The sequence below is a fragment of the Falco rusticolus genome, chromosome 1 (assembly GCF_015220075.1).
Source record: "Falco rusticolus isolate bFalRus1 chromosome 1, bFalRus1.pri, whole genome shotgun sequence".
NCBI classification, from domain to species: domain Eukaryota; kingdom Metazoa; phylum Chordata; class Aves; order Falconiformes; family Falconidae; genus Falco; species Falco rusticolus.
Window position 1 is genome coordinate 59,570,413 of NC_051187.1, and position 25,567 is coordinate 59,595,979.

A 25,567-nucleotide genomic window follows, 5' to 3' on the forward strand; every position below is an offset into this window, starting at 1 on the left:
GCCTTTAACAAATTATTAACATAAACATAATAAAGCTGCCTTTATGCTACATTGTTTTGTACATATAAATTCTGCAATTTTATGAAGACAAGGTAAAATGATGATGCTTCTTGGAATTTTTATGATAAGAAATCCAAGTAAAGAATCTAAACCCAAACATTAACAAAATAAAATATATATGAATGAGGGAATAACTTGCTATTTTGGGAGAACTGTTGTTAACCTTAGTCACATTAGTAAACCTGGGTTCTGATCCATGAATAACTTGACATATAAGTAGCTTCAGTGCATAAGTCTTTTGAGTATTGGAGCTGTATTTTGACTGTGTCTTAATTTAATAACAGTATAATCTGGCTACAATCTGCAAGAAAGCAGAAAGAAATGAGAACTACAACAGAAATGGTATTGTTAAGTTAAGCACTTAATTCAGCTAGAGTTTCTGGAGGCAGATCCCTGCCCAGAGGCAGAGGGCAATGTGGATCTGCCTTAAAAATGTGCTTTCCCCAAGTTTGCAGGAGCTTTCTGTAGATTTGAGAGGTAATTTCAGTTTCCTTCTCTGACTGCATGGTCAAACAAAGCAGGGACAGACAACGGCGCTTTGTGGTTAAGCTGGGCCAAATTCTGCTTGGTCTGCATGAGAAAAATTTGTAGTATCCTATTGCTTCCTGAACAGTCATAGAAACATATTTATTAAAAGAAGAAAACAACAGTAACAAAACTTTAGCACTAACATGTCTTCTGATATAGACGATGCTTTGTTGTCAAAAATTATTTCCATTCTTAATAGAGCTATGTTAAAGGGAGATGCATATGGGGCCTTCCTGAAATAAATGAGTACATATTAAGGAAGTCCCTTGCTTTATTATTAGTTTTGGCTCTGAAAGCACTGTGATAAGACTGAAAAATTCCATATACAGGAGCAACTAAAGTAGTGTGTAACAGTGATGTTATCTTGCAAATGTGGAATTTTTTTTAAAAAAATTATTTTATTTATTAACTTATTCAAAACATGCCTCTCTTGCCTGCAGGCTATTATTTTGGTCTTCTGATGGTACAGTTTCCAGCATACACCGAGTATTCCTCAGTGGAAGTGGTGTGAGAAATATTTTAAGAACCACAGAAAAAATAAAGGCCATCTCACTAGATTTGGTTGACACAAGGCTCTACTGGATCCAACATGACCATGGGAAAGAGATTTCCCATATTGGATCATGTGACTATGATGGCAGAGCTGTTCATTTGCTCAAAAATTCTGTCCGGTGAGTTTTCCTGAGCTTGTCAGAAAAAAACCCCACTCATTTCCCAGGGATGTAGATAAGCTCTCTTCCTCACTATCCCTTTTATTTTATCAGTTCTTAACCCAATAAGGAGTATAAAGTGTAGTGCAAATGGCCGGTAACTGCAAATCTAAAACTACTGATAGGAAAATGGAAAAAAGTCACTGTTGTAAGGATAATACTGCCACTCAGTACTTGCCATTTTACAAACTTTTAGCAAATGATAACTACTTAATCCTTGCAAATTGTCTCTGAGTGCTTATTAGTGGCCTTTTTCTGCAGATAGCGAAGTGGGGATTAAATGATTTGTTCAAGGTCACAGTGGGTGAGCTCATGTGTCTGAGCTGTGCTGAAGAGACTGAGCTAGATCAGGTATTTCCTATCCTCCTCTAAGCCTGTTGTCCTCCTTAGCTGCTGGGCAGGGAGGCTCAGGCCTGTGCTCAGGCTCTCCAGCAAGTATCAGCAGATGTGGTCACAACTGTCCTACATGACAGACTCTTCCTCCTCAGCTCCCCCGTGCGGGGGGCTAAGCATGACTGGGGGGGCTGTTACGCCCATGTGCTTTTGGGGCCTTTGGGGCCCTCGTGCTTTGCAGCAGTACAGATGCTCCACGGTGGGCATGTTTTTGGTGAAGTACTCGGGAAAAGGTTACCCTATATCAATGCAGTTTCTGTCAGTATGGCCGGATTGGCATATGCATAATAGAGGGATTACCAAGAGCAAAATGAGAAAAACAATGGTTTCACTGGCCTGCTGATTTAAATACGCAGCGCGCCACTTGCATATGACAAATACAAAGCTAGTTTCTCCCTACTTTGCCAACTGTCATGTTGGATTTTTCCTTATCCTTTTCCCCTTTCCTGCTTGAGTTGGCTGGTGTTCACCAGGGCATCAGCACTTTCCCTTTGAGCCTGGATGATAGGGATTCTCTTTTTTAATACCTGTAGAATGTACTGGAAAGTGGAGGTCAAAAATCCCTTTTCCAATATTCTTCTGCTTTCCCTCTTCTTTAAAACTGGACCCTTTTGTGGTTCATGCTGGCTGCTATAACCGACCAGCGAATGGAAACTAAACTCCTGTGATAGGAGAAGCAGCAAGATGGATTTTAGGAACACCCTGTTCCTACCCCTCTGTTCTGATTTCCTGGCACAGTTAGAAGCATCAGAGCAGGAACTGGAAGTTGGGAAACGGGGGAATTTATCTGGCCCACATCCTTCAACAAAGCAAGGGTCTGGTTTTAGTTGCTGGGTTCACCAGAAGCAGAGTGGTACCTTGGCTTTCTCTGTCAGTTGTGTTAGTCCTGAACAACAGCTCATATGACATGTGAGAAATGCAGGTTATCCATTTTGCATCTATTTCTTGCAAATCTACAGGGTTCTGGGTGCTGAATTATTTGGGAATGTCTCTGGCACCTCATCTGATTCTTATGTATATAAAATAATATAAGAGATATATCAGAATACAAAGAGAAGTTATTTACAATGAACTTAGCTGAACTAGATGCTTGGAAAATTTATGAGCAAATATATAGGGATCAGGTAATGTGCCACCTTGTGTTTTCTCCTCTTTGTTGTAGACGTCAATTGCTTGGTCTGTCTCTCTTTGCTGAGCACCTGTACTATTCAGAGTTGAAATCTGGTATGATATGGAGAGCCAATAAGTATACTGGAAAAGTTATAGTCACAATTAGCCTGAAACCATCATTTTTTCCACCAGTGGAGATAAAAGTGGTACATCCATTTAAACAACCAGGTGCAAGAACAGATTCTCAGGATTTGGGTAAGTGAACTGTAATGATACGGTTGTATGTGTGAGAACAATAATGTCATTTTTCCCAGTAATAATTTTCTTTAGTAAAATTTCAGGCCTCAGTGAAGTCAAGAAAAAAGTTTCCTTTAACTTCAGTGACCCACAGTCCCACTTGGTGTGTGTAACTCTAGCTGGACTGTCAGGCTGGAAGTGTGCTGAGCATGAACTGCTTGTTTCATTAATTTGAATACAGATTAAAGCATGCAGATAAATGTGATTTTCTCCTCCTCCTCCCTTTCTTTGCACAAAGATGTTTTTATGCTTTCCTGCTAAATGCACAAAGCATACAGCTTTTAAATCCTCTATGTAGATTGTCTTCATCAAATGTTTCCTCCCTTATGGAAGTTTTACTCTAATTTGCATCTAAACACCGCCGATTATTACGGCACTGAAAGATTTTAAATGTATGTGTGTCCTACAGGTGATACTGTGCATATCTCAGCTTTGCTGTGAAATGTCTGGATTGAGTCAGCCTGTTTTAGACAGACTTGAAGTTGCCATAATAACTATTAAATAAGAACCTTGGGTATTTTTAATTTATATATATTGCATCCCACTGTATGAGGTGGTCATGTCACTGCATTTCACTGTGGATCAGAAAATGAAGTTAGTTGGCTATGGATAGCTTACTGTTCTGGAGTATTTCTGCTGAGGCAGTAGGAAGTAGGGGTGTCCAGGGGAGATGATATCTTGTTCTCTGATCTCTTAGAAGACACAGAGTATTCTTGCTTTAATGGAATAGCTTTTGTCACCAATTTCGCTTGGATACGACCAACTGAGCAAACAGCAGACAGGCATTTGTTTGTTGAGCAATGGTTGCAGAACTCCCAAGGGAAGACAGCTATGGGTTCCCAGAGGTATAGGTGATATAAAGACATGAGAAGAAAGTAGTGTTTGTTTGTATGAGTAAAAATGAAACTGTAAATATCTCTCTTGAACCATTTCTAAATATTTACTACAAAATAGGCTTCGTCTTTCTTAATGCCAACAAACAACTTTATACGGTGCCATGCTTTCTCTCCTTCCTGAAGCCTGGTCTGAGTGGGGAAATCAAAATCTTCAAGGGAACTTTCCCTTTCAAATGCTTTGTTTGCAGTGCAAAGAATAGTAGAGGTGCAGAAGAGAAAGTGTTCCTGGAAATCAAGCTTATACTTGTAAACCCAGGGAGCCTCCATTCAGAGACAATACCTGTTTCTGTGTTTCCTTTGAGGAAAACACTCATTCTGGCAAATGGAAGTGCTCTTCTCCACTGACACGTCTGGTGCTCTCACACGAGTAGCTAGGGAAGGATAAGTTCATGGTGCAGGAGGTGGCATGCCCACACATCTCAGGGCTGTTACAATATTTGGAAGGTCTTGTGTGGCCTCCTTGGGTGCCTGTCACCATGTCTGCACACGCATGAAGACAGAGAGGAAGAAACGATGACCAAGAAAGGTAGTTCGCAACAGTGGTCTCTTGAATTTCAGGGGCTATTGGCTGTGTTACGTATGTCCTCTCCACAAAAGTGTGTAGCATAATTTCATTGACTATGGGCACTTAACTTTTATTCTTCTATCAGAAGATTAACTCTACTTCTTACGCCAGAACATGCTGCTTTCCAGTGCTCCTCTTTTCACTGGAAAGAGGGTTTCCCCAGCTTTACTAATACATAAACTACCAGTGTTTTTAAATGCCTTGTAGTATATACCCCTATATTTCCAACATGTTCAGTACATTTTGTATGACAGTAAACGTCGTCAGCAGTAGGCCTTGTTTTTTATTCCAAATATCTTCTTGTAAAAATGTCTGGGAAGTGGTGGAGTAGAAAGAAGCTTAACAGGCTGAATCCAGATGAACCTTTTGGACTTTGCATGTAGGTTGCTTGATTTATCCAGTACTGGGATGAAAGGAGGACTAATGAGCCTGCAGTACAAGTGAGATTTATAGCTGATCTTACAACAGAGAAATCTGGAGATAAAGGCATACCTAGATTAATTGGATGCTCTGTACAAGCTAAGAAAGTGTATGTTGCAAGGTAGTGTCAGCTGTGAATTATTAGGCCTTCTTTAAAACTGATAGCAAGTGAGTTTCTTCAGATGAAAAGTGACAAGAAATGCCTAACTGACTTGATTTGACTTTTTTACTGGAATTCAGATTATTTACTTTACTAAAATTCCTCATGTCTTCTCTTTCCTTTCTCTTTCAAAAGACTTTCCTGGATTGGTCAAGGTCAATAAGTACGGAGAAGAGCATTAATTCAGCTATAGGTTTGCTATAACTTTAGTACAGCAGTATCTGGAAGATGGCCACTAATTTACCTCAGCTCTCTTTGACAGCTAACCCTAGATTTGATGACAGTATGTGTATTTATAAATGCCTGCTGGAATGTTCTTTGCACTTATTAATGATTCATAAAAATCTTAATTACCTTAAAATCTCAGAGACTGCCTCTGGAATTTTTTTAAAGTATCTCCTCTGACAGATTAATGATACTCCATACACTCAAGATATTTTTGGGGAGTAATTATGTAGTGTTTCTTTCCAGTGCAAGATACTAACACCAGGCTATTATCTGAGAATGCCCATTTCTGTATAAGAGAGGTGATGGGAGGGGAACACACACACACACTAAACAACCAAAAAATAGCTAGAAAGTATAGTTCATAATGGTTGCTCTTCCTGAAAAGATTACCTTAAAACTTTTGTGATTCATAATTTAGTCACCATTCACTCTGTTTTGAAATGTGACTATTTTTTTACATATTGATTTGGCAATATTAAATTTTAATAATTATTCAGTTAAAAAATATTATCTTCTCAAGACTGACCAGATGGAAAAATTGCTGCTTCTGTTATTTCTCCTGTAATTCCTGGGTATCTTAGGTCTCATTAGACCAGTAATGATACAAGCAAGGGGTAAAAACCCAGCACCACTGATAAGCACAAGATGCAGCCCTCAGTGTAGTCTTGTTTCTGTTTTTTGTTTTGTGATTGCTTGTACTTGCACATTTGTCATTTTAATGGGTTCTGTATTGGAAGATTAGACACCCCACTACTGTATGTTCCTGATTCATTTGCAGTAGGGACAACAATTAAGGGTCTAATTCAAAACTAGTTCTATAAAAAGAGAGGCTCAGCTAAAACTACGTAAAATTCAAGTCTCTCAAAAGATAACATGCTTATTAACATAGATAACATCCATCTAGTCATCCATTCATCATTTTTTCTTTAGTGATACAACTTTTGCTAGAGAAACATTAATCAATTTGATGCAAACAAGTGTAATGTTGATGGTTTCAGCCAAGCTGAAATATATGGGAAATTATTTCAATATTTTATATACATGATCTGTCATTCCGCCAAATGGCCAGGATTTTCTCCGTTGTGGCTAGCAGAAGACTAAATGTCAAATGTAAATATTGTGCTGCTTTCCATCTCTTGGAATTTAGAAGGTGAATTGGAAATAGCACAAAAAACTGTTCACATACAAATTTCTTTGCCCATATGAGCCCACAATGGCTTGTATGTTATACAGACAGCACAGGGCAAAGGCAGTGGTGTGTGGGGGTGGCTGCATATCCGCATTCAGTAACAGCAGTTCAGATATTTTTAGCTTGGGAAAGGGGCAAGCAACCCCAGAAGAAGATTAGGAAGATTAAAACAAGAATAATAGTTTGGGGGACAAAAATAAAACCATGAATATTGCATATCTGTGAAAGCACCAGCTCTAAAAAATAGCTGAGCACAGACACAAAGCTCTGCAAATCCTTCCCATGAAAAGGGATACTTGAATACCTGTTTCCCTTTTTCTGTGAAGTGGGAGAAGCAGGAAGGCTTCTGGGGATCTGCTAGGTAATTTTTTTCTGCTTCCTTTGAAGAAACTTTGAGCCTATCTTGTTGGACATCAGAAACATTCTGAGTTTTAAATCTGAGTTCAAGGTATCCAACGCTTGTATTTCTCAGTCAGAAACCAGGATCCACTCCAATACAAAGATTCTCTAGACTGTACTAATACTTTTTGTCCAAATTAAATGTACGGTCATCATGGTCTGTCCAGCTATTTTTTTGTTAAGTAATGTGAGATATGAGCACTGCTAAGAATTTCCAGTCTTATGCTCTCTTTTAAAAATCCTTCTCCTCTCTCTTTTTGCTTGTGTGTGCTTGTGCTCTTTCTGTCACTCTCTTCTGAGTGTTTTACAGAGCTTGGTAACATACAGCGTATGTTAATATGCAGCGTATGACACCTACTCCACAGGGTTTTCCCTTACACAGTCACTATAGGTGTGCACCCAAACCAAACCATCCCCTGCTGCAGGCTCTCTCTAGGTCTGCTTGTGCTGACAGGGAGCTAGAAATGATCGTTTGCACAGACCTACTCTTAGTCTTCAAAGTACTTTCATTTTTATAGTGACTTTTTGGCCTGATTTTACTAATAGGAAATAATTTAATAGAAGTTATTTTCTATTAATAAGAAGTTCCCTGTGTTGAGCAAGTAGCTGTTGAGAAGACACATCACTGAGCGTTTTTGCTCAAAAATAGTTTTTCTTTGAAGGTTGATATGGTAAAAAGGCCATTACATTATACTGTATTTGTTCTTCCAGAAAAAGGAACCTGTGATTTCAACAAAGAAAAGTGCAGAAGAAGAATCTGCAGGCCAGACTCAAGGACTTATCGGTGTAAATGTTCTAGTGGCTTTATTTTAAGTCAAAATAAACAGTTTTGTGAAGGTAATACAACCTTTTATCCATCAGATGAAAAAAAAAAATCTCCTGTTCTTTCACTTTACTCGTATCTTGAGTATGAAAAAACACTCTGAGGTCTTAAAAATTCCAGTTGTGCCATTTCAGTTTTGTATCCTTCAAGGTTCTGAAATAATCTAAAAGGAGATCTATGAAAATGTCCCAGGTGCTATTCTTATGAGAAGTTTTGGTCTTAGCCTGAGTAGTTAAAGGAGCTTCAGATAAACAGACATGCTTATGGGTACTTATTTAATTTTTAAACAAAAATTAAAACAGATATATCACCAAAGGTGAAACACTGAAAAATCCTGCAACAAAATGGCTGTCTTAAGTCCCACTTTTTTAAAGGACACAAATTATACATGCTTCTAAATGTTTTCATCTAGATTGTTTTAATAAAAATCTAACATTACTATTAAAAATAGTCAACGTATCTTTTAAAACTTTTAAAACGTCTTTTAAAATAACTTATAAAAGCATCTCTTTCACTACACAACCAGATTTGAAAAGACGTAAAGGCATCAACATTTCTAGCTTACAAGATTTACAGACCTGCCTGAGCAGCAGCCATCTAGCTCTCAGAAATTCACCAGGACTGCTATCTGAATTTCAGCTTCTAAACCAATTCTGTGCTTTGAGAAATTTACTTAAGTCATGTTGGAGCCAAATTTTTTAGAAGAATTTTTGTCTGAAGAAAGTGTCTAATGCCGTTTTTTTTTTGTTTTTTTTTTTTTTGGTGCACACAGGATTTGACGGGCACTGGGATCTGTATGGGAAGGCATACTTTGAAAGTCCTCTAGGCATCTAGGCTGGACACATGCAGCCTGAGCAGGTTTTGCTAGAAGGTTTTTAAAGTTTTTTTGAATAAGGCCTGCAAACCTGCAGACTTGCTTTTTTATCATTTTTTAGGACAAACACATTTTTGTAAAACAAAAGGGAAAAAGAAGTACTTCTTGAAGACTGTTAGTTTGTTTCATGAAGCTGTTCCCTGACACTGGCTGATGGCGTTACTCTGACACAGCAAGTGCTTCTTTTGGCAGATATCAATGAATGTGGCTTCTGGAATCATGGCTGTACTTTGGGCTGTGTGAACATCCCCGGTTCCTATTACTGCACCTGCCCGACAGGTTTTGTTCTGCTGCCTGACAGGAAAACATGTCATGGTAAGTAGCAGTAATAGGTAAACACTTCGAGTATCGAGTATGTAAACACTTCGAGTATCGAGTATCATATTGGAGAGAGTCTTCATTTAACACTGGAACTGCTGGAAGTTGGTTTTTTTTGTGTTTGTGTTGCATTGCTCACTTCCAATCCCTGATTATGCATGTAGGATCAGCTTAGAACTGTGTGAACGAAATCCTGATGTCATGTTTAAGGAAGTGTAAGTTACACAAGTTACACATGAGTAATCAAGCGTGAGCCTCCTCAGGAGAAAAAAGAAAAAAAAAAAAAAAAAAAAAAAGTCGGGTTTCCAGAGAGACCTCTTTGTTCAGACTAGGCTCTGTGACACATTTCAGGTGGATAAGCAGTTATATCTTTTTAAATGTGGTCTCTGAATTTGGCTTACTCTGGCTATCCTGCATAAGAATTTGCACAGCTTACAGCATCATCTTTTTTCTCTTCAGGCCAAGGTTGGTAGTGTTGCTGATGTGCATGACATTAATGAAATTAAGTGCACGTGCATCTGTTTACAACATGTAAGATACACAGAAGTGCTTATAAAGTTGTTTATTATGGGGATCTGCTGCACCTGGGCATTTGTTATTTGTTTTTCTTTTGTCAATTAAATTCTATATAAGAAGTATGCCTGAGAGATCGCATCCATATAACATAGGTATGTAATGCAGGAAGCGCTCTGAAGCTGGATAAATGTGAATAAACTAAATGCAGAGACCACAGAAGTGGAGGGAAAAAACAAAGATCTGTCTGTCAGTAAGCTTCAAAGACCATATTTTAGTCACAGTAAGAGTCAGAGGTGAAGGGTTTTTTTTTCTCCCTTGATGCAGCACTGTGTATATTCAGCCTACAAATGAATTAAGCCTTTCTAAAGTAAGTCTAGAACATAAAATGTGAAATGCATCCAAGTTTTGAGGTCTTAGGATATTCCCAGTCACTTTTCTATTCCATAATGAAGTGAAAATTAGGCATAGACAAAGATCCTTCTACATTGTTTCCATGGAAATAAAACATTGGCATATGCCCCAGGTAGAAGTGCCAGTGCACACCAGCGAGTTCAGTCTGGGTCATGGCAGGCTCAAGACCTAGGGTATATTTAATATCGCTACTAGAGAGTCAGTCTATCTATTTTAGACTTCCAAGAGTCACTTCTCCCTCTCTATTAAGAGAGAGCCAGGAGCAGGATACAGTGACCCCGCCGTGGGGGTGCGGGGTGTGTGTGCCAGCTGCAGATGGCAGCCAGATGTGACAGAAGATCTATGGGAGACCTGCAACCAGAGGCTACCAGGAGGTGGGATATCCTTTTGTGTCCAAAACAACACTCGGGCACTGTGCGACTCAGTCCTGCTCTGGATGACTAGCTTGATGCCTGCTTTTTGCATGGCTCAAATTAGGTAGAAAATAATGTTTTTCTAACACAGGCTAGGGATACAGCATGGACAGTATAACTCCTTAACTACTGCAGCACAAGGCAGATATGTCACCAACTACGCAACTTGAGAGAAAGAGAGAGAGATGCAAGGTGAGAAGCCCACATGCTGACCAGACATTTTGATGCTTTGTCCTCCAAGTCCTTTACGAAGCTTTTCATCCAATGCCACAAGCTGTGGTCAGAAGGAAACATGAGATCAGTTTCTTGACCCTCTTCACTGTGCTTAAGGGGTTAGAACAGTCCAGTCCAGAGTACAGTTGCCCTGGAGAAGCAATATTTGCAACAGCTATGCACCATGTAAGCCAGTGTATCCAGCTGATTCAAAGAAGCAGCTGTGGGAAATTTGCATTAGTTCCAACCTTCCAGCAGGTGTTGCCATATGGCACTAGAATTGGCATAAAGAGATGCAGCAGTGTAATACGGAAGGTGGAAGAAGCATATCCTGTGAAATTGCACTAAAGAAATACTCAAAATAATGTTGGCACCCCAGCAACCATAATGGAAAGTAAAGGAAAGCTATTGCCAGCTCCTCAGATGGTTTTGCCCTTACAACTTCAAAGTTGCTGCTAAGGAACATAGCTTTATTTCTGGAAGGTTCGTCTCCTGTTTTCATTGATTCTATCTCTGTTACCCTTGGAGTAGTAGCAAAGTAGTTTTTCCTCATTCTCTTTGTGTTTTATAGTTGTTCTTTCAGTATAATTTCCTTGTAGTTTTCAAAACCTGATATATTTTTGATGAGATGTAAAAAAGAGAGCTTTTTAAATTATTTCTATTTTGATAACACATCTTCATACAATTTTGGAAAAATTAAAGCCGATCAGCATAATGGCTTTAGGACCCAGCAGTTTAGGCTTTCTCCTTTGCTATAATTAGGAGATGGTGGGGAAAAAAAGGAGTTTTGGAAAAAAAAAAGAAAAAATGAAACAAAGCCGAAACAAACCCCAGAAAGACCACAGAAATGTACTCTCAGCATCACATGTTTGGTTTTTCTTTTTTTCTTTTTTCTTTCTTTTTCTTTTGTTATTTAAGAAAGTGTTATCATCTCTTCTGGGGGGGCTTAGTAAAACTTTTTATCGTTCTTTAAGATTTTTTTTCCTCTTTAAATTGCTGTAGAGCTAATTTCCTGTACAAGTAACAACACTGAATGCAGCCATGGTTGCCTTCAAACATCTGAAGGGCCTGTTTGCTTTTGTCCTGAAGGATCTGTACTCACAGTGGATGGCAAAGCATGCACGGGTAAGTAACATTTTTTTCTAGCTGTATTGACTGCCAAACTGTTTGTTCTTGGCATTGAGAGCCAGAAGTGAATGAAGGCATTTTGCACTCATTTTGCACAGCTGTAAATGATTGTACAAGAAAGGAGGCAATGGAAGGTCAGGCACTTTGAGCAATATTCATCTTCAGGTTTTAATAGATGTTTCTTAGCAACAGCATCCAATGTTTGCAGGTCAAATTCTTTTGTTGTCAGCACAGATCAAGGCATCTCCCAGATGTTTGTTGCAGGAGACATCTAAAATTTATATTTCAGAGGGAATATACATACAAAATTAGAGCTTGAGTGAAATCTGAAGATGGCTTTATTGACATCATGCATCCAGGTTCAGAGACGCTCTAATTTACAGCAATTTCATCTAATTACCCACAAATGGAATTTTTGCAGTCAGAAAATTAGAAGCTACTACACACACTAATCTGTCATTCCCTATTCAGCAAGCTTTCCAAATTCAGGGCACTGTATACAGCTTTTCAGTCTTAGGGATCAAGATAGCTCTGTTAATGCCGTCCTTACACCTTGAAAAATCCCCTTCGCCTTTTACATCCCTTGCATATTGTGGACCGTGCTGTATATGTAGATTTAGTGGTGCTGTTTTACTAGGGACACTCCACTGAGTAAGCTCATGTTGGCATTGAGGCTGTAACCATTGTACAGCCCCAAGAAGAAAGAATAGTTTCTTTTTGTATGAAATCTTGGTTTGTTGTATTAGAAAGTATCAATTCATCCTCCTAGCCTAATTAACTTCTGCAAAGAGAATGGTGTTAATTGGGTGTTTCTTTGCATGGAGTTCAAAGTCTGATAAAACTTGTTAGTGTATTGTAGATGGGATGAGGTTTGCATGGGAGAAACAGTTTTGTGAAATATACCCCACTGTCCTGGTTTTGGCTGGGACAGAGTTAATTTTCTTCCTAGTAGGTGTTATGGTGCTGTGTTTTGGATCTAGTATGAGAATAATGTTGATATTACACTGATATTTTAGTTGTTGCTAAGTAGTGCTTACCCTAAGTCAAGGACTTTTGAAGATTCATATGCTCAGTCAGTGAGGAGGTGCACAAGAAGCCGGGAGGGAGCAGAGCCAGGACAGCTGACCCAAACTGGCCAAAGGGATATTCCATACCACAGAATGTCATGCTCAGTATGTAAACTGGGGGGAGTTGGCTGGGGGCCACCGATGGCTGCTCAGAGACTGACTGGACATCTGTCAGTGGGTAGTGAGCAATTGTATTGTGTATCACTTGTTTTGGTTTGAGGGCCTTTTTTGGGGCTTTTTTTGTTTGTTTTGTTTTGTTGGGATTTTCCCTCCCTTTTTTTCCCTTGGGTTTAGTCCTTCTCTCTCTCTTTCTCTCTTCATTACAATTCTTGTTTTGTTGTTATTATTTCAATTATATTTTACTTTATTTCAATCATTAAATATTTTTTATCTCAACCCACAAATTTTACCTTTTTCCAGTCCCACTCCCTATCCCACTGGGGGTGTGGTGGAGTGAGTGAGCAGCTCTGTGGTACTTAATTGCTGGCTGGGGTTAAACCCTGACAGCCTACCCCTCCATCCCATCTCCCATCTTGTGTTGTGAATTTTCAGGAAAAACTCTGGATGAAGTTACTACTGATTTCCTTTCACTTCACTAGACTTCTGCTTTCAGCAGGAGGCCTTTCAGTATATCTATCAGTCACTGTAATGCTTTGCACTGTAGACATCCTAAGCAAAGTGAATTGCTCTTTTGCTTATACCTCTGATGTTGTTGTGGATTTTTTTTTCTTATAATGGCAATGTTAAATTTTTCAAATGTTCTGTTTAAGGATGTACATCTCCAGATAATGGTGGCTGCAGTCAGATATGTTCTTCTTTAAGCCCATCCTCCTGGGAGTGTGCTTGTTTTCCTGGATATAAGCTTCAGCAAGACAGAAAACACTGCACTGCTATAGGTCAGTATCACTGTGCCTGCATATTTCTGCCAATAAAAGCAAAAATATTTTGTAGAGTCCTTTAAAGTGGATTGCATAACTGGGATCCATTTTTGCACTGGTTTTAGGTTACTTTGTGAAACTAGGGAAGTATTAGTTTGGAAAATATGTCCTATTTTGGAAATACACCAGAATAAGCACCAGTATATGCTTCAGTCTCCTGGGCTGCTGTACTGCAGAGGTCTACGTGTAGTATTCAGGTTTCTGTGCCTTCACATAAATGTGGATGTAGTTTCTGCCCAGTGGTACAGAATTGGGGTTGAGGTGTCCACATCTGAACGAGAAGGCTGGAAACAGTCTGTTGAAGGACCCTTCCTACAAGGATATTTCTCCCCTCCAGCCTCAGAGAGAGAAGGAAAAGTAAGTTTGTGGAAAAATAAGGGAAAACCTTTATTTTTTGGAGGACGGCATTTTTCTTGCATTTACTGTGAAAGGCTTCTCGTGCAGAAATTGAATGTTCTGTCATTTATGGTGATGCCTTGAGGCTAGGTCACTCAGTGTGAAATGCAGCAGGGCCAGTGACTGCCTTTATCACAAATTTTGCAGCTGGTCTTGGGTAAGGCACTGATGCTGAAAACCTATATTAACTTTTATCTTTGATTTCTGAGGCAAATGGAATGTAAAACAAGGGTCTTCATTTCTTTGTGCATCTGTTCGTCATTTTGCCTTCTACTGTTACTTAAAATGTTAGCTAGGTAGTAATGCAGGCTAGAGATCACTTCGAACTTAGTGGAATCAACGTATGTGCAAATTTTCATCAACAGGTCCTAAGCCTTTTTTGTTATTTGCAAATGGCCAAGATATCCGCCAGATCAGTTTTGATGGAACAGATTATGCAAGTTTACTTGACTGGCAGATGGGAATAGTCTTAGCACTGGACTCTGACCCAGTGGAAAGTAAGGTAAGGCATTAAAAATGAGAGGATTTTGAAGTGTTGCAAGGACAAATGGATTGGGCTTTCATGTGCATTAACCTTTCTGCTGTCAGTGATCCAGATTACACGTTGTGCTGCTCGTTGTTCTGTTGCCTGTCCAGGAGCACAACTGGTACAGGATGCCACACACTGATCTCCCATAGTGAGACTTATTTACACTGTAAAAGTGTTACAAAAAGATACTGGATGTCCAGTAGAAGCTGATGAGGGGCTCAGTTAAGTTGCTGGAAACTTCTCAAGGCCTGGATGGACACCACTGAACAAATGAGAATGTTTCCAGGTCTGTGTTACAGGAAGATCACGTCAGGCACTGTTGGTACATCGCCACTTGCTCCTGAAATAGGGTCCTGCTGAGGATCTAGCAGTTGTTCTGTGCTGTGCTGAGTGTAAATCAGACGTGCCGGTGACACTAGGTGTGCAGTCTTGTTCCACGTTTGTAGGGTGGGTGCACGGTGCGAGGGGAGGTGGCACGCAGCGCCGGCTAGGCTGCAGCAGCCTGGTCCTGGTGGCACAGAACTGAGGCGCAAGGTAAATTAACGCAGCATTGCTCTGTGCTCCCACAGTAACCAAATTCACTGGTTTAATGCTGGAGGCCTCCCTCCTGCTTTGTTTTGATGCTAACCATGAGGCCAAACAAAGTTATTGGTTTTGTTGTTACCATTTGCAAAGAAAGCCTCAGCATTGCTTTGCATATGATTCTGCTTTAGAGTTTTTGGCTCCCTCTGGATATCAAATACAAGACAATATGGGTTTTTTCCCCCTTATCCTTGGAAAACACAAACCTAGTTTCCCCACAGTCAGAGAACTTTTATTTTGACCCAAAACTGAGAAGCCTCTTCTGGAAATGCTAGCACCTTACAGAATAGACACCTGGTAAAAAATTCAGATAAGTGCAGGCTGAAAGAGCTAAAAAAAAGAAAAAAATAGAAGCAAATTATATAGCTCCTTCTCCCTTCCCAGCTCTTTGGCACACATAGAGTACTATTGTCTTCTTCCTGCTCCTCCCTCTTTAAAATGAGCAGGCAGTGAAATGGTAACATGCTGCTTTTTGCCTGCTCCTACTTTTGCTTCCTCAGCTGTGCCTGATGTGAGGTAGCTACTCGCTGAAACACAACAGGATATTCAAAGGGCTGTATATAGGGCAATCGGGATTTACAGCTAAGCACAAGCTGCCTGTAGGAGTCATCCTGGTTGAAGGATAAGTGCCTTGTTATTTGATCAGGGATCACAGGTTACCTGAGCAGCTTTTTGTGAGTAAGCAGTTCAGGGAACTTTCAAGATGAAAAAGTTATTTTAGAAATGGAACTATTAGACAAGGCAAATAGAACAGAAAGTTAGATGGGAACTAATAGCACCTCATCTGTTATTTTTTTCACAGATTTATTTTGCCCACACTGCCTTGAAATGGATAGAACGAGCTAATCTGGATGGCTCAAATCGTGAAAAAGTTATTCAGGAAGCTATAGATATACCCGAAGGCCTTGCTGTGGACTGGATTAACCGTAAATTGTATTGGACAGACAGAGGGTACGTGCTCCACAGTGAATTTATGTTGAAGCATGCCGTAAAATATTTGGAATAAATAACGGGTGATACAGAAATAGCTCAGATATCACTCTAAATTCAGTAACGCTTCACATTCTGATTGGGTAGCTGTAATCTCAAGTATATACTGTTGGAAGGTTCTTTAAAACAGAAATGTTGGAAGTTCACTTTGAGTCTGCTATTGTATTTTTATCTTCGTCTTTCCAAGAAGCAAGGGTTTCGACTCAGTTGCAAGGAATCTAAAGCATGTACTGCATATATACGTATATGTATGTGCACACGTGCATGTGAATATATAGGTATACACTCGTATTTATATACATGCACTTCATGTCTGTATATATAGGTCTATCTTTATATCTTTTTATATATATAAGAAAATAATGAGTATTACTGCACCAAGTACACCTTGGACAGAAGTCAGCATTGTTGACAGCTAGAATCGTGCCCCTTTAAGCTAATGGAAGGTCTTTGTCAGTTATCTCTGGTAAAAGAGGAGTGACTACTGGAAGCTAATAAGATTTCACCTTTCAGTTGATACCTAACCTTACACGCAAAGAGAAACAAACCCGTCCTTTGATGAAAAGGCAGTGTCAGATCAGAACACATAATAAAGACTCCTTGAAGAGCAGTCATGAGGTTTCAAGTGTGACCCATAATTTATTAGTCAATAAAAAGTGGTTTTGAATGTCCAGATCACCTCCCTTTTCCCTTTTAAATATGCTACTAGTTCACTTCCTTCCTATTAGGTACAACTTCGTCTACATGATTGTGCTCCTGTATAAATATGCCAGTGTTTCTTGTGAAATGTGAAATTGTGCTCATCTCTGTAAGACAAGAGTCAAAGGTGAAGCTGTGAATTTGCCACTTCCTCCTCACTCACGGCATTTACCTGTTTGTATTCCATATATTTCAGAAATTTTTCAAATATATTTCTCCTTCCGTCTTTGTGTGGCCTTTCTTTGCAGGTTCAGGTAGGCATGGAAGGCTGTAGGCTTGCTTTCGGTGAGAGGCTGATGTTTGTTTGGCAAGACAAAGTTTGTAGCAATAAGTACAGTTTTCTGGAAAAAATTGCATTGGGAGGCTGGCAATGTAGATTCTATACATGCCTGCCATAGATTTTATGAGTCATCATAAGGACCTTAGCTTCATTCTAGTATATGTAGATATAGAATATATAAAATGCTTGATGATTTCCAGATGAAAAATGCTATGTAAAAGTATTGTTTAAAAAAATACTTTACACATTTGATAATGCCATTCAGTTAGGAGCTTGTTTTCCTCCTGACTCTCTTCAAAGCTAACATTTATCTATTATTGTACTTCCAACTCCTTATTTACCCAAAAAAGGAGAACTTCACGTCTCCTGCAGAGCAGCAGGTATTTTATCATCATGTCCTGGACCAGATAATGAGGCTGCAACACGAATTTCTTGTTGATAAAACAATGAGACATCCTACATCAGCGGGATTATTTCCTGTCATTGTAAAGTTATTTATTACAGTTTTGTGCTGAACTAAAGCAACAAAAAACCTCAGTATGTTCTGCCTGAGAAGGGAGGACCTAACAGTGCCCTGTGTGTTGCAGGAAGGCATCCATCGAAAGGAGCAATCTGAATGGAATGCAAAGAAAAATGGTCATCTGGGAGGATATCTCCCAGCCCCGTGGGATTGCCATTCACCCATTTGCTAAGTAAGGACTGATAAATGCAGTTAATTGTATAATACTTGGGGAGGCATTTTAAAAATGAGCATGCCAGCCTTGCCCTTTTGGCAGTAAAAAGTGCGTTCGTCTCATGTTGAGGTAGTCACTGCCTTGCAGAGTTGTGTGAACTGCGATGTTTTATTGCTGGGTTTCTTTTGTGAGTTGGGATGCGTTTATTTCTCATAAATAAAATTTTAAAATATTATATATATAATTTAATAATTATATTTATACATAATATAAAATAAATAAATAATTGAAATTAATCTAATTTATAGAATGATATATAGAATTTTTAAAATACCAGAAGCGTTAAAGATACCATAAGTAGTTTAAGCTAAAGAAAGGCACAAGGAACTGAAGTCACCCTCACAGCTGTAAGCACCACACTACAAACTTTGATGGTTCCATACCTATTGGTGTGAAGAAGGTAGTTATACTTTTAACCAGTGATACTTACAAAGGGGTTTTTTTGCCTGTGTTTCAGTTTCTGAGGAAACTAAACCAGATCTAATGTTGTGGAGATTCATGGACTTAAATGCACCTTATTTCTTCTTATCTAGTCCTGAGATGACCACAGGAGTTTGGAATGTGTAAACTCTTGATGAAATCCTGGCCATTTTAATCAATGTCAAAGCCCCATGGATTTCAATCAATATGCCTGTAGTAGGACAATTTTAAAACTGTTGATTTTTTATTATTTTTTTTTTTAAATGCTCATATCCTGCTATAATCAAGTACTGATGAATGAGGGAATGAAGCCAAGTTGGGAGGGGCGGGCGTTTTGTTAGCTTTATTCTGAACATATAAGACTCTTTCAGTAGAGGTTGAATGCAATAGAAATATTTTGCAGGAAAGCTTTGAAGGACAGGTAGGTTCAGGGAGTTTTTTTATTAAATTGTTGGTAGGGGCAAAGGCTACAAGGGGAAAGGGAGAAGAAAACATCACAAAAAACCTTCCTTATTAGAAAGTTAATGGTGAGAGGAGCAACAGGCATTATAGCAATGCCCATAATTATAAAGTCAGTATTAAAGAGGGATCTGAGACACAATTAAGGCTATTGAAAATACAGATCCCTGCATTGGCTACAGCAAAAGTGCTCACATAAGTAAAGCAAAGTGAATCTGTGGATTATTTCAGTAAACCTGACAGAGGCAGCTGATCCCTGGGAAGATTGGAGTCTAAACGTCAGAAGTTATTTGTGGTTTTGGCTATCCCCATTTTAAGCTGCCATCTAGCACTGTCTGTTCATTGAAAAAGCAGTAAGCACTCAGTGAGTAGCACTCAAGACTCTAGAGGGAGACCCCAAGAATCATAATTTTATTAAAAGAAGAAAGAAGGCTGGCTTGATACTGTTTTAAAAGCAAAATAGCCTGAGGACTCTTGCTTGCTTTCCATGGGCAGTGGGTAATTTTGGTTCCAGTTGTGTGTTGTTACACCCTTGTTTAGACAAGGGGCTGGCAAATGCATTATCTTCTGTTTTCTGGGCTCGCTAAACCACTCTCAGCAGTCACATGGAAAATGCAAAAAAACATATATGAAGAGTATGCAGTTAGCATAGGTGGGAGTTGTTTCTCCAAGGTTTTGTGCCAACGAACAGAACGGGGATTCTTTGTAAGTCCCACTCTAATCACCTGGAGCCTTATGGCAAGTGTGAAAAGATCAACAGCCAATATACCTGCTGGAAGTGTGCGCTTTTTCTTATGTGCCTCAGGCCTGTGTTGCTCTGAGCTGCTTTGAAAGAATTCCACAGAGAGGAGGATAAACATTTACTTACCGACTGCCTGTATGCATTTCATTTTCTAAAGGAGATTATTCTGGACTGACATGGGGGTCAATCCCCGGATTGACAGCTCTTCATTAGAAGGCATTGATCGCCAAGTTATAGCCAGCAGTGGTCTGGTGTGGCCCAGCGGAATAGCTCTCGACTACTTAGCCGACAAGGTGTACTGGTGTGATGCTAAGCAGTCAGTGCTTGAGAGTGCAAACCTGGATGGTTCTGGTCGAAGAATTCTGGCACAGAGCGATGTAGGTGAGGCTTTGGGGTTGATAATTACCTACTGCTGCTTGTCAATGTGTGTGTGTATCTGCATATGTGCTTGTGAGTTACCAGCCAGTGGCTGTCCGTACAACTCTACGCTGAGGTTAATGACATCATTCTTCATTCTGTTACAGCTGACTTTTATTCATTTTAACAAAAGAACACCTTTCTAACAATCTCTGTTTTTAATTACCAGCAACTTTGCACTGTATAGAGAACTTCTCTGCCTTCACAGAAAAATTAAAAAAAAGGACACAGTTAAAAAAGTGGCTTGCTTGTTCCATGTGTAATTCAGGTTTTGCTGTGTTTATTCCACCACTGAGTTATATTGACGTAAGCTGGAAGAGGATTAGTCTTGGCCAGTAAAGGTCCTTGAGCAATGAACCTGCATCTGCACAGTGTTGAACACTGGGTTGATTCTAAATACACAATAGACACTGAATGGAAAAATGATTTATGCAATACATTGATAGTTGTTATGGCTGAAATTTCTATTGTTTGACACGTAGCTATTGTTCTGAAGCAAGAGGACAGAAGTATTAGAAATGAAAAACTGATGTTGTATTACATCTAAAGTAAAGCGTATGTTTAAGAATCTTGTACATGCCAAATTAGTTTCTGGATAGGACAACTCCCTTTGTGCATGATATCTCTCTGGGGACCATTTTGTAGGTGTGCATACAAAACATGGGCAGAACGAGGGAGGACTCTTGGCTCAGTACCATGACAGCCATGGGTAAAGGCTTCACAGTTACTCAGTTAAGCAGTTTCTGTTCTAGTCTGTGCTCTGGGAAGGCTTGTGTTCATCTCCTAAGCCAGATGCCCTCCCCCTTGTTTGAAGGTGAGCAGAGTGAGGTCTTGGAGGGAGCAGTCTTCTCCAGTTCATAAGTCATCAAAAGCCCTGAGCAGAGTGACTTCCCAGCACCCCTCTCTTTTCCCCTGCTGCACATATTCTGTTGTACACTCCAGCTTGCAACTGAGCTGCAAAGAAGAACCTTGAAGCTTGTTGAAAGTTTCACTTCGTTTGTCACAAGGAATGAGACAGTGTCTTACGGGGAGAAAACAGAGAACTAGGAGCACTAGAGAAACACAGGGTAGTGGAAAGGAGGCAGGCTTGGAGCATTGATATAGCTGTTCAGAGCTGGGAGAAAGGACATCGACACCTGTATGGAAAGAAGCAAAAGAGATGAAGTGCAGACCTGTAGGGTTAGGAATTTAGAGAGGCGAGGCAGAGATATCCTGATGTTTTGCTAATGCTGTTAGTGAGACCAGCATTCGGCTTCTGTTCTCGGACAGCTGTACGCCGGAGGACGGGAAGGTGGCTTCTCTTCATAGGTCTCTGCTACAACTGGAATTTTTATTACGGCAGCTCCCTCTAGTGCCCCTGTACTGAGAAGTCATTCAGTACAGCTGCATGCAAAATAGGTAAAATTATTTCCACTCTTCTGCTAACCCTGCTTTCAGCTGTAAGTAAAACAGCCTGTAAGCACCCACCCAAGGCAGTGAACAACACAACCATTGTGTTTTGTTTATGCAATTGGCCAGCTTTGCATTGCTGTGGAAAAGATTCATGTGGTTATTCATTTTTCTGTTCCTGCTACCTCCATTGATGACACTACGGTTCTCTTTTTAATCCTTAATATGTTTATGAGTTAAAAGGTTAAGGAATTGGTGGTCAAAGCGTGGTATTGTTTGTTGATGGTGGAAGTTATAGAGCCTAAAATTGTGAGTAAATGTTTGGATGGGGACAGGATCTAGATCTGGGGCTTTCTGTTCAAATTGCATGAAAAAACCCCACAAGACTCACACCCAGAAATTAAACATGACTCAGTAGAGGTAGTGAAGTGCTATCAGAATAACAATATGCTCTTCAATTTAACACTTCAAAACACTTGAACAATGTCTTAGAATTTGTCTTAGATAAGAAGAGTTTTTTTGCAGTTTGTGATGTGTATTTAAGATATACCAACACATACTCCTTCTCCAAGGTTCTAATTTATCTGTTGTTTTGTTTGTCTGCTTGTTTGCTTGGCTTTGATTTTTTTTTTATTATTATTTTTAATTTTTATTTTTTACCCTAATAACTTTTGGGTTCCCAATTTCATTACTGAAATTGAACATCACCTAGTTGAGGTCTACATCAAAAAACAAAACCACAGATCATAAAATCATGTGCCTACAAAATACACGTTTCAGAGGGGCTCAGAGTGCAGTGGTACAAAGTGAGGTGCATGTTCAGACTGTGCGTAAGGACCAGGAGAAAGCAAACCTGCTTCAGTCAGGAAGTACCCACTCTGAAACCAGGTGGATATCCATGGAAGAACAGTATGTGTTCTCACCTTCCACTGCAAAAAGCTTGCCCAAAGGCTATCCTGAAAGCAGATTTCTAAATGTGTAGAAAGAATGCATAGTCTCATATGGACAAGCGCCAATTTTCTATCATGACAGAGATATTAAAGAGTCAGGATCGTTTAGCAAAGATCTTTATAAGTATGTATGTCCTTATATATGAAAGTTTCCTTTGGATTCTGAATTCCTTACCTTCTCTGGAAGTTAAATGAAGGATCTGAGTTTTCCTAGTGTGGATGATGTTGTGCTACCAAGGAAAAATTGCTGTACTCTGAACTTGGGGTGGAATTTCTCTCATGTACTGTTAGTCATGTAAGTGTTAGGTGCCTGGTCTAAGCTGGTGTCTATGTTCCTGTTGTTATCAGTGAAAAGAGAGGAAGCTACCTGGATGATCTATGGCATCCTGGGGTTTCTGTTAGCTGTTACTGTTAGTTAGCTGGCTAACAAACAGTGACTAACTAGTCACAGCCTACTGCTGCTACTTAGTTGAAGCAAGGAAAATAAATTCCCTTCCTGACTTTTGCAGTGTGATGAACTGGCTAGTGAATGTGCATTCACATCACTAGTATGTACCTGTGGACCACTATATTGCACTTGTGTGTACTTTTGGCAGTTGCAGAGACCACACACTGGCTTTGGGGTCCTACCATGAGTCAGTGGCTATAGTGTCTGTAGCTCCCAGGCTGCCCTGTGCAGGTACACCTAGACAGGATGACACATGTCCTAAGCTACTCTCCTCCCTGTTATGTGAAGACTGCACAAGGAGCTGCGTACCTCAGCAGCTCTGTGCTGGGCCACTTACTGGCAGAGGAGAAAGGCACTCCACTTCTGAAAGGCTGGTCCCAATGCTGCTTCAAGAAATGATGATGCCTGAGGTAGTAGCATCTTGTGAACTGGATCTGGTTGGAGGTCACCAGCAGTACAGAGACTGTACTGAGCCAGGCAAGTGTCATAGTCTCCTTTGCTAAGAGCGTGAGTACCATGTGCCCATGGTCCATCACTCATGGACAGTTATCCCTCCCCATGAGACAACAAAGTGAAGAAGTGGCTACAGCTATGCCCCTGTGTTAGGAATAGACCTGTATGCAGATACTGCTTTTGTCTACATGGCTTCTTGTCTATGTTCTACAGAAGTGGAAATGAGAAATCTAATTTCTTTGTAGGCCACCCTTTCGATGTAGCAGTGTTTGAGGATCATCTTTGGTTTTCTGATTGGGCTAGGCCGTCAGTAATGAGGGTGGACAAGAAGACCGGCCAAAACAGGGTACGTCTTCGAGGCAGCATGCTGAGACCCTCATCAATGGTTGTAGTTCATCCTTTGGCGAAACCAGGTATACTGCAAAAATTAAGCAGTTATTCCCTTCCAGCCTCCTCTTGTTCACTGACGTCGGTAGAATAGATGTCCTTGGGGAGCAGATTATCTTCTCGGAAACAGGCTCTTTAAAAGGCCTTGCATAGTCAGGCTGGCATTTATTGAAAGCATCATCTGGGCACGTGTCCCAGGAATGCTAACAGGTTTTGTATATTTATGATTGTGCCCAAGAATAGATGCCGATCAATTGCCACAAGGCTATCATAGTTTCTTAATTCCTATTTATCCTAGTTTATTAGCACCCCTCACACACACACAAATGATAACAAATTACATGGAGAAAGATTTTGTAAGATTTATTCGTTTTGGATCAAATAATTTGATTTTCTCTTGGGAACAATCTCCTTGTAAGCAGAAAAAAGTAATTCAATAGACCAGGACTGAGAGAAGGTAATCACAGGTTTCCAATGCCCTTGTAATGTTCTTTTAGGGAATGTTAGGACTGTAAATATTAAAGAAGAAATAATAAAGGAAATTTAAAAAAAAGTGATACTTTTAGTAGTGAAGTACTAAAAAGTATTCACATACTTTTAGTATGTGAATCTGCTTTCCCGCCAGAGGCTAGGTGATAATATATACACTTTACTATATGCATCTGTTTTTAATTAAAAAATAAAGGGGGGGGGGGGGGGATGTTCTAATTTTTTTCAGTCCTTACTCTTTTCCCAACTGCTTCAGCTCTGCACAGCTAAAGGGAGATGTTGACTGAAGAAGCAGCTTGTTAAGTTGCCTGTTTTTCTGCATTAGGGGCAAATCCTTGCCTTTATGAGAATGGAGGCTGTGATCAGATCTGTGAAAACAATTTTGGAGTTGCCCATTGCATGTGTCATCCAGGATTTTGGAAAAACCAAGATGGAAAAACCTGTCATGGTCTGGATGCTTCCAACACAACAGCAGGTACAGTCCTTCATTTCCAAAAAAGAGCCTCCCCAAACCCCTTGAGGATCCTGACAGATAGCAATGGAAAATATTCACCTTGCTTTACGTAATGAATGATGGTTTCTCTGAAGAATGAAAACACTGGTGGTGTCCTGGGACAATAACATGTTGTCTGACCATTCTAATTTTCCCCTTGATGTATTAGCCGTGCGTATGATGTGTGCAGTGCTGGCAAATATTGTGAGCAATGACTTGCATTCCTTGTCTTTTGCCTTTGAGAAAACCTACTAGTGAGTGGATTTAGGAATAATTTGAGGTCGGGAACAGGCTAATCTGGGAGGACACTGATGTTTATTTTAAAAGGAAACCATCAGGATTATTGGAATGTAGACAAGTGATAGAAGATCAGAAAGTTAGTTCAGTAGATCTAAATAGTCTGTGTCACTTTTTTCCTGTCTTTTCCAGAAAGCGTCTCTGTGCACGAGGAGGTAGTGCCGATGCCAGTGCCAGAGACCTTGCTCCAGAGCACACAAAGCAGTGGGATGTTGAAGGATACACACAGTGGGGAAAAGCAGAAAAGCAGCATTTTGTTGATGGCTGAAATCATGGTATCAGGTAGAGTCCGATGATTGTCTTCCTTGTATTTAATGTGAGGCTTTGAACAGGTTTATAGAACGGAAAGAAATCATAGGCCTTAAAGGAAGAAACGCTCAATGTCAACACTGGTGGCATCCGTGCTCTTAACCCTCCTACATGAAGTTGGGTCTATGCTATTATGCCAGGTGGGACTGCTTTTTTGTTTGTTTGTCTCCATGTTCTTTTGCTATGTCAACAAAACTTGATAACGTTATTCAGGTCTAAACATTTCTAATTTGGAACACCTGTGAAAGTCTCTCCCTTAGATTTTATAAGTATATTAAGTTTCTCTGAATGAAATTGCGGTAAAACCATCGCATTATATTTATGTTCGATGACAGCAGTTCATTAAATTTTACAATAGGTTTTGCATACCATGTTCAGAAATCCTGATACTAAATGACACTTCAACTCCATCTAGACAAAGGCAATAGCCCTAATGATTGTACTGGCT

At 39.8% G+C, this 25,567-nt stretch overlaps 1 protein-coding gene across 1 annotated transcript in view; it reads left to right on the top strand.

Moving 5' to 3' along the window:
* Positions 1–25,567, top strand: part of EGF (epidermal growth factor) — a 60,826-nt gene that overhangs the window by 16,621 nt on the left and 18,638 nt on the right. The window contains exons 5-17 of the mRNA XM_037381133.1: positions 1,029–1,259; positions 2,854–3,056; positions 7,667–7,792; positions 8,845–8,967; positions 11,526–11,648; positions 13,489–13,614; positions 14,418–14,554; positions 15,966–16,114; positions 17,720–17,824; positions 19,645–19,868; positions 23,390–23,557; positions 24,346–24,495; positions 24,943–25,092. Coding sequence (XP_037237030.1) covers positions 1,029–1,259; positions 2,854–3,056; positions 7,667–7,792; positions 8,845–8,967; positions 11,526–11,648; positions 13,489–13,614; positions 14,418–14,554; positions 15,966–16,114; positions 17,720–17,824; positions 19,645–19,868; positions 23,390–23,557; positions 24,346–24,495; positions 24,943–25,092 — 2,015 coding nt within the window. The remainder of the gene's footprint in view (positions 1–1,028; positions 1,260–2,853; positions 3,057–7,666; positions 7,793–8,844; positions 8,968–11,525; positions 11,649–13,488; positions 13,615–14,417; positions 14,555–15,965; positions 16,115–17,719; positions 17,825–19,644; positions 19,869–23,389; positions 23,558–24,345; positions 24,496–24,942; positions 25,093–25,567) is intronic.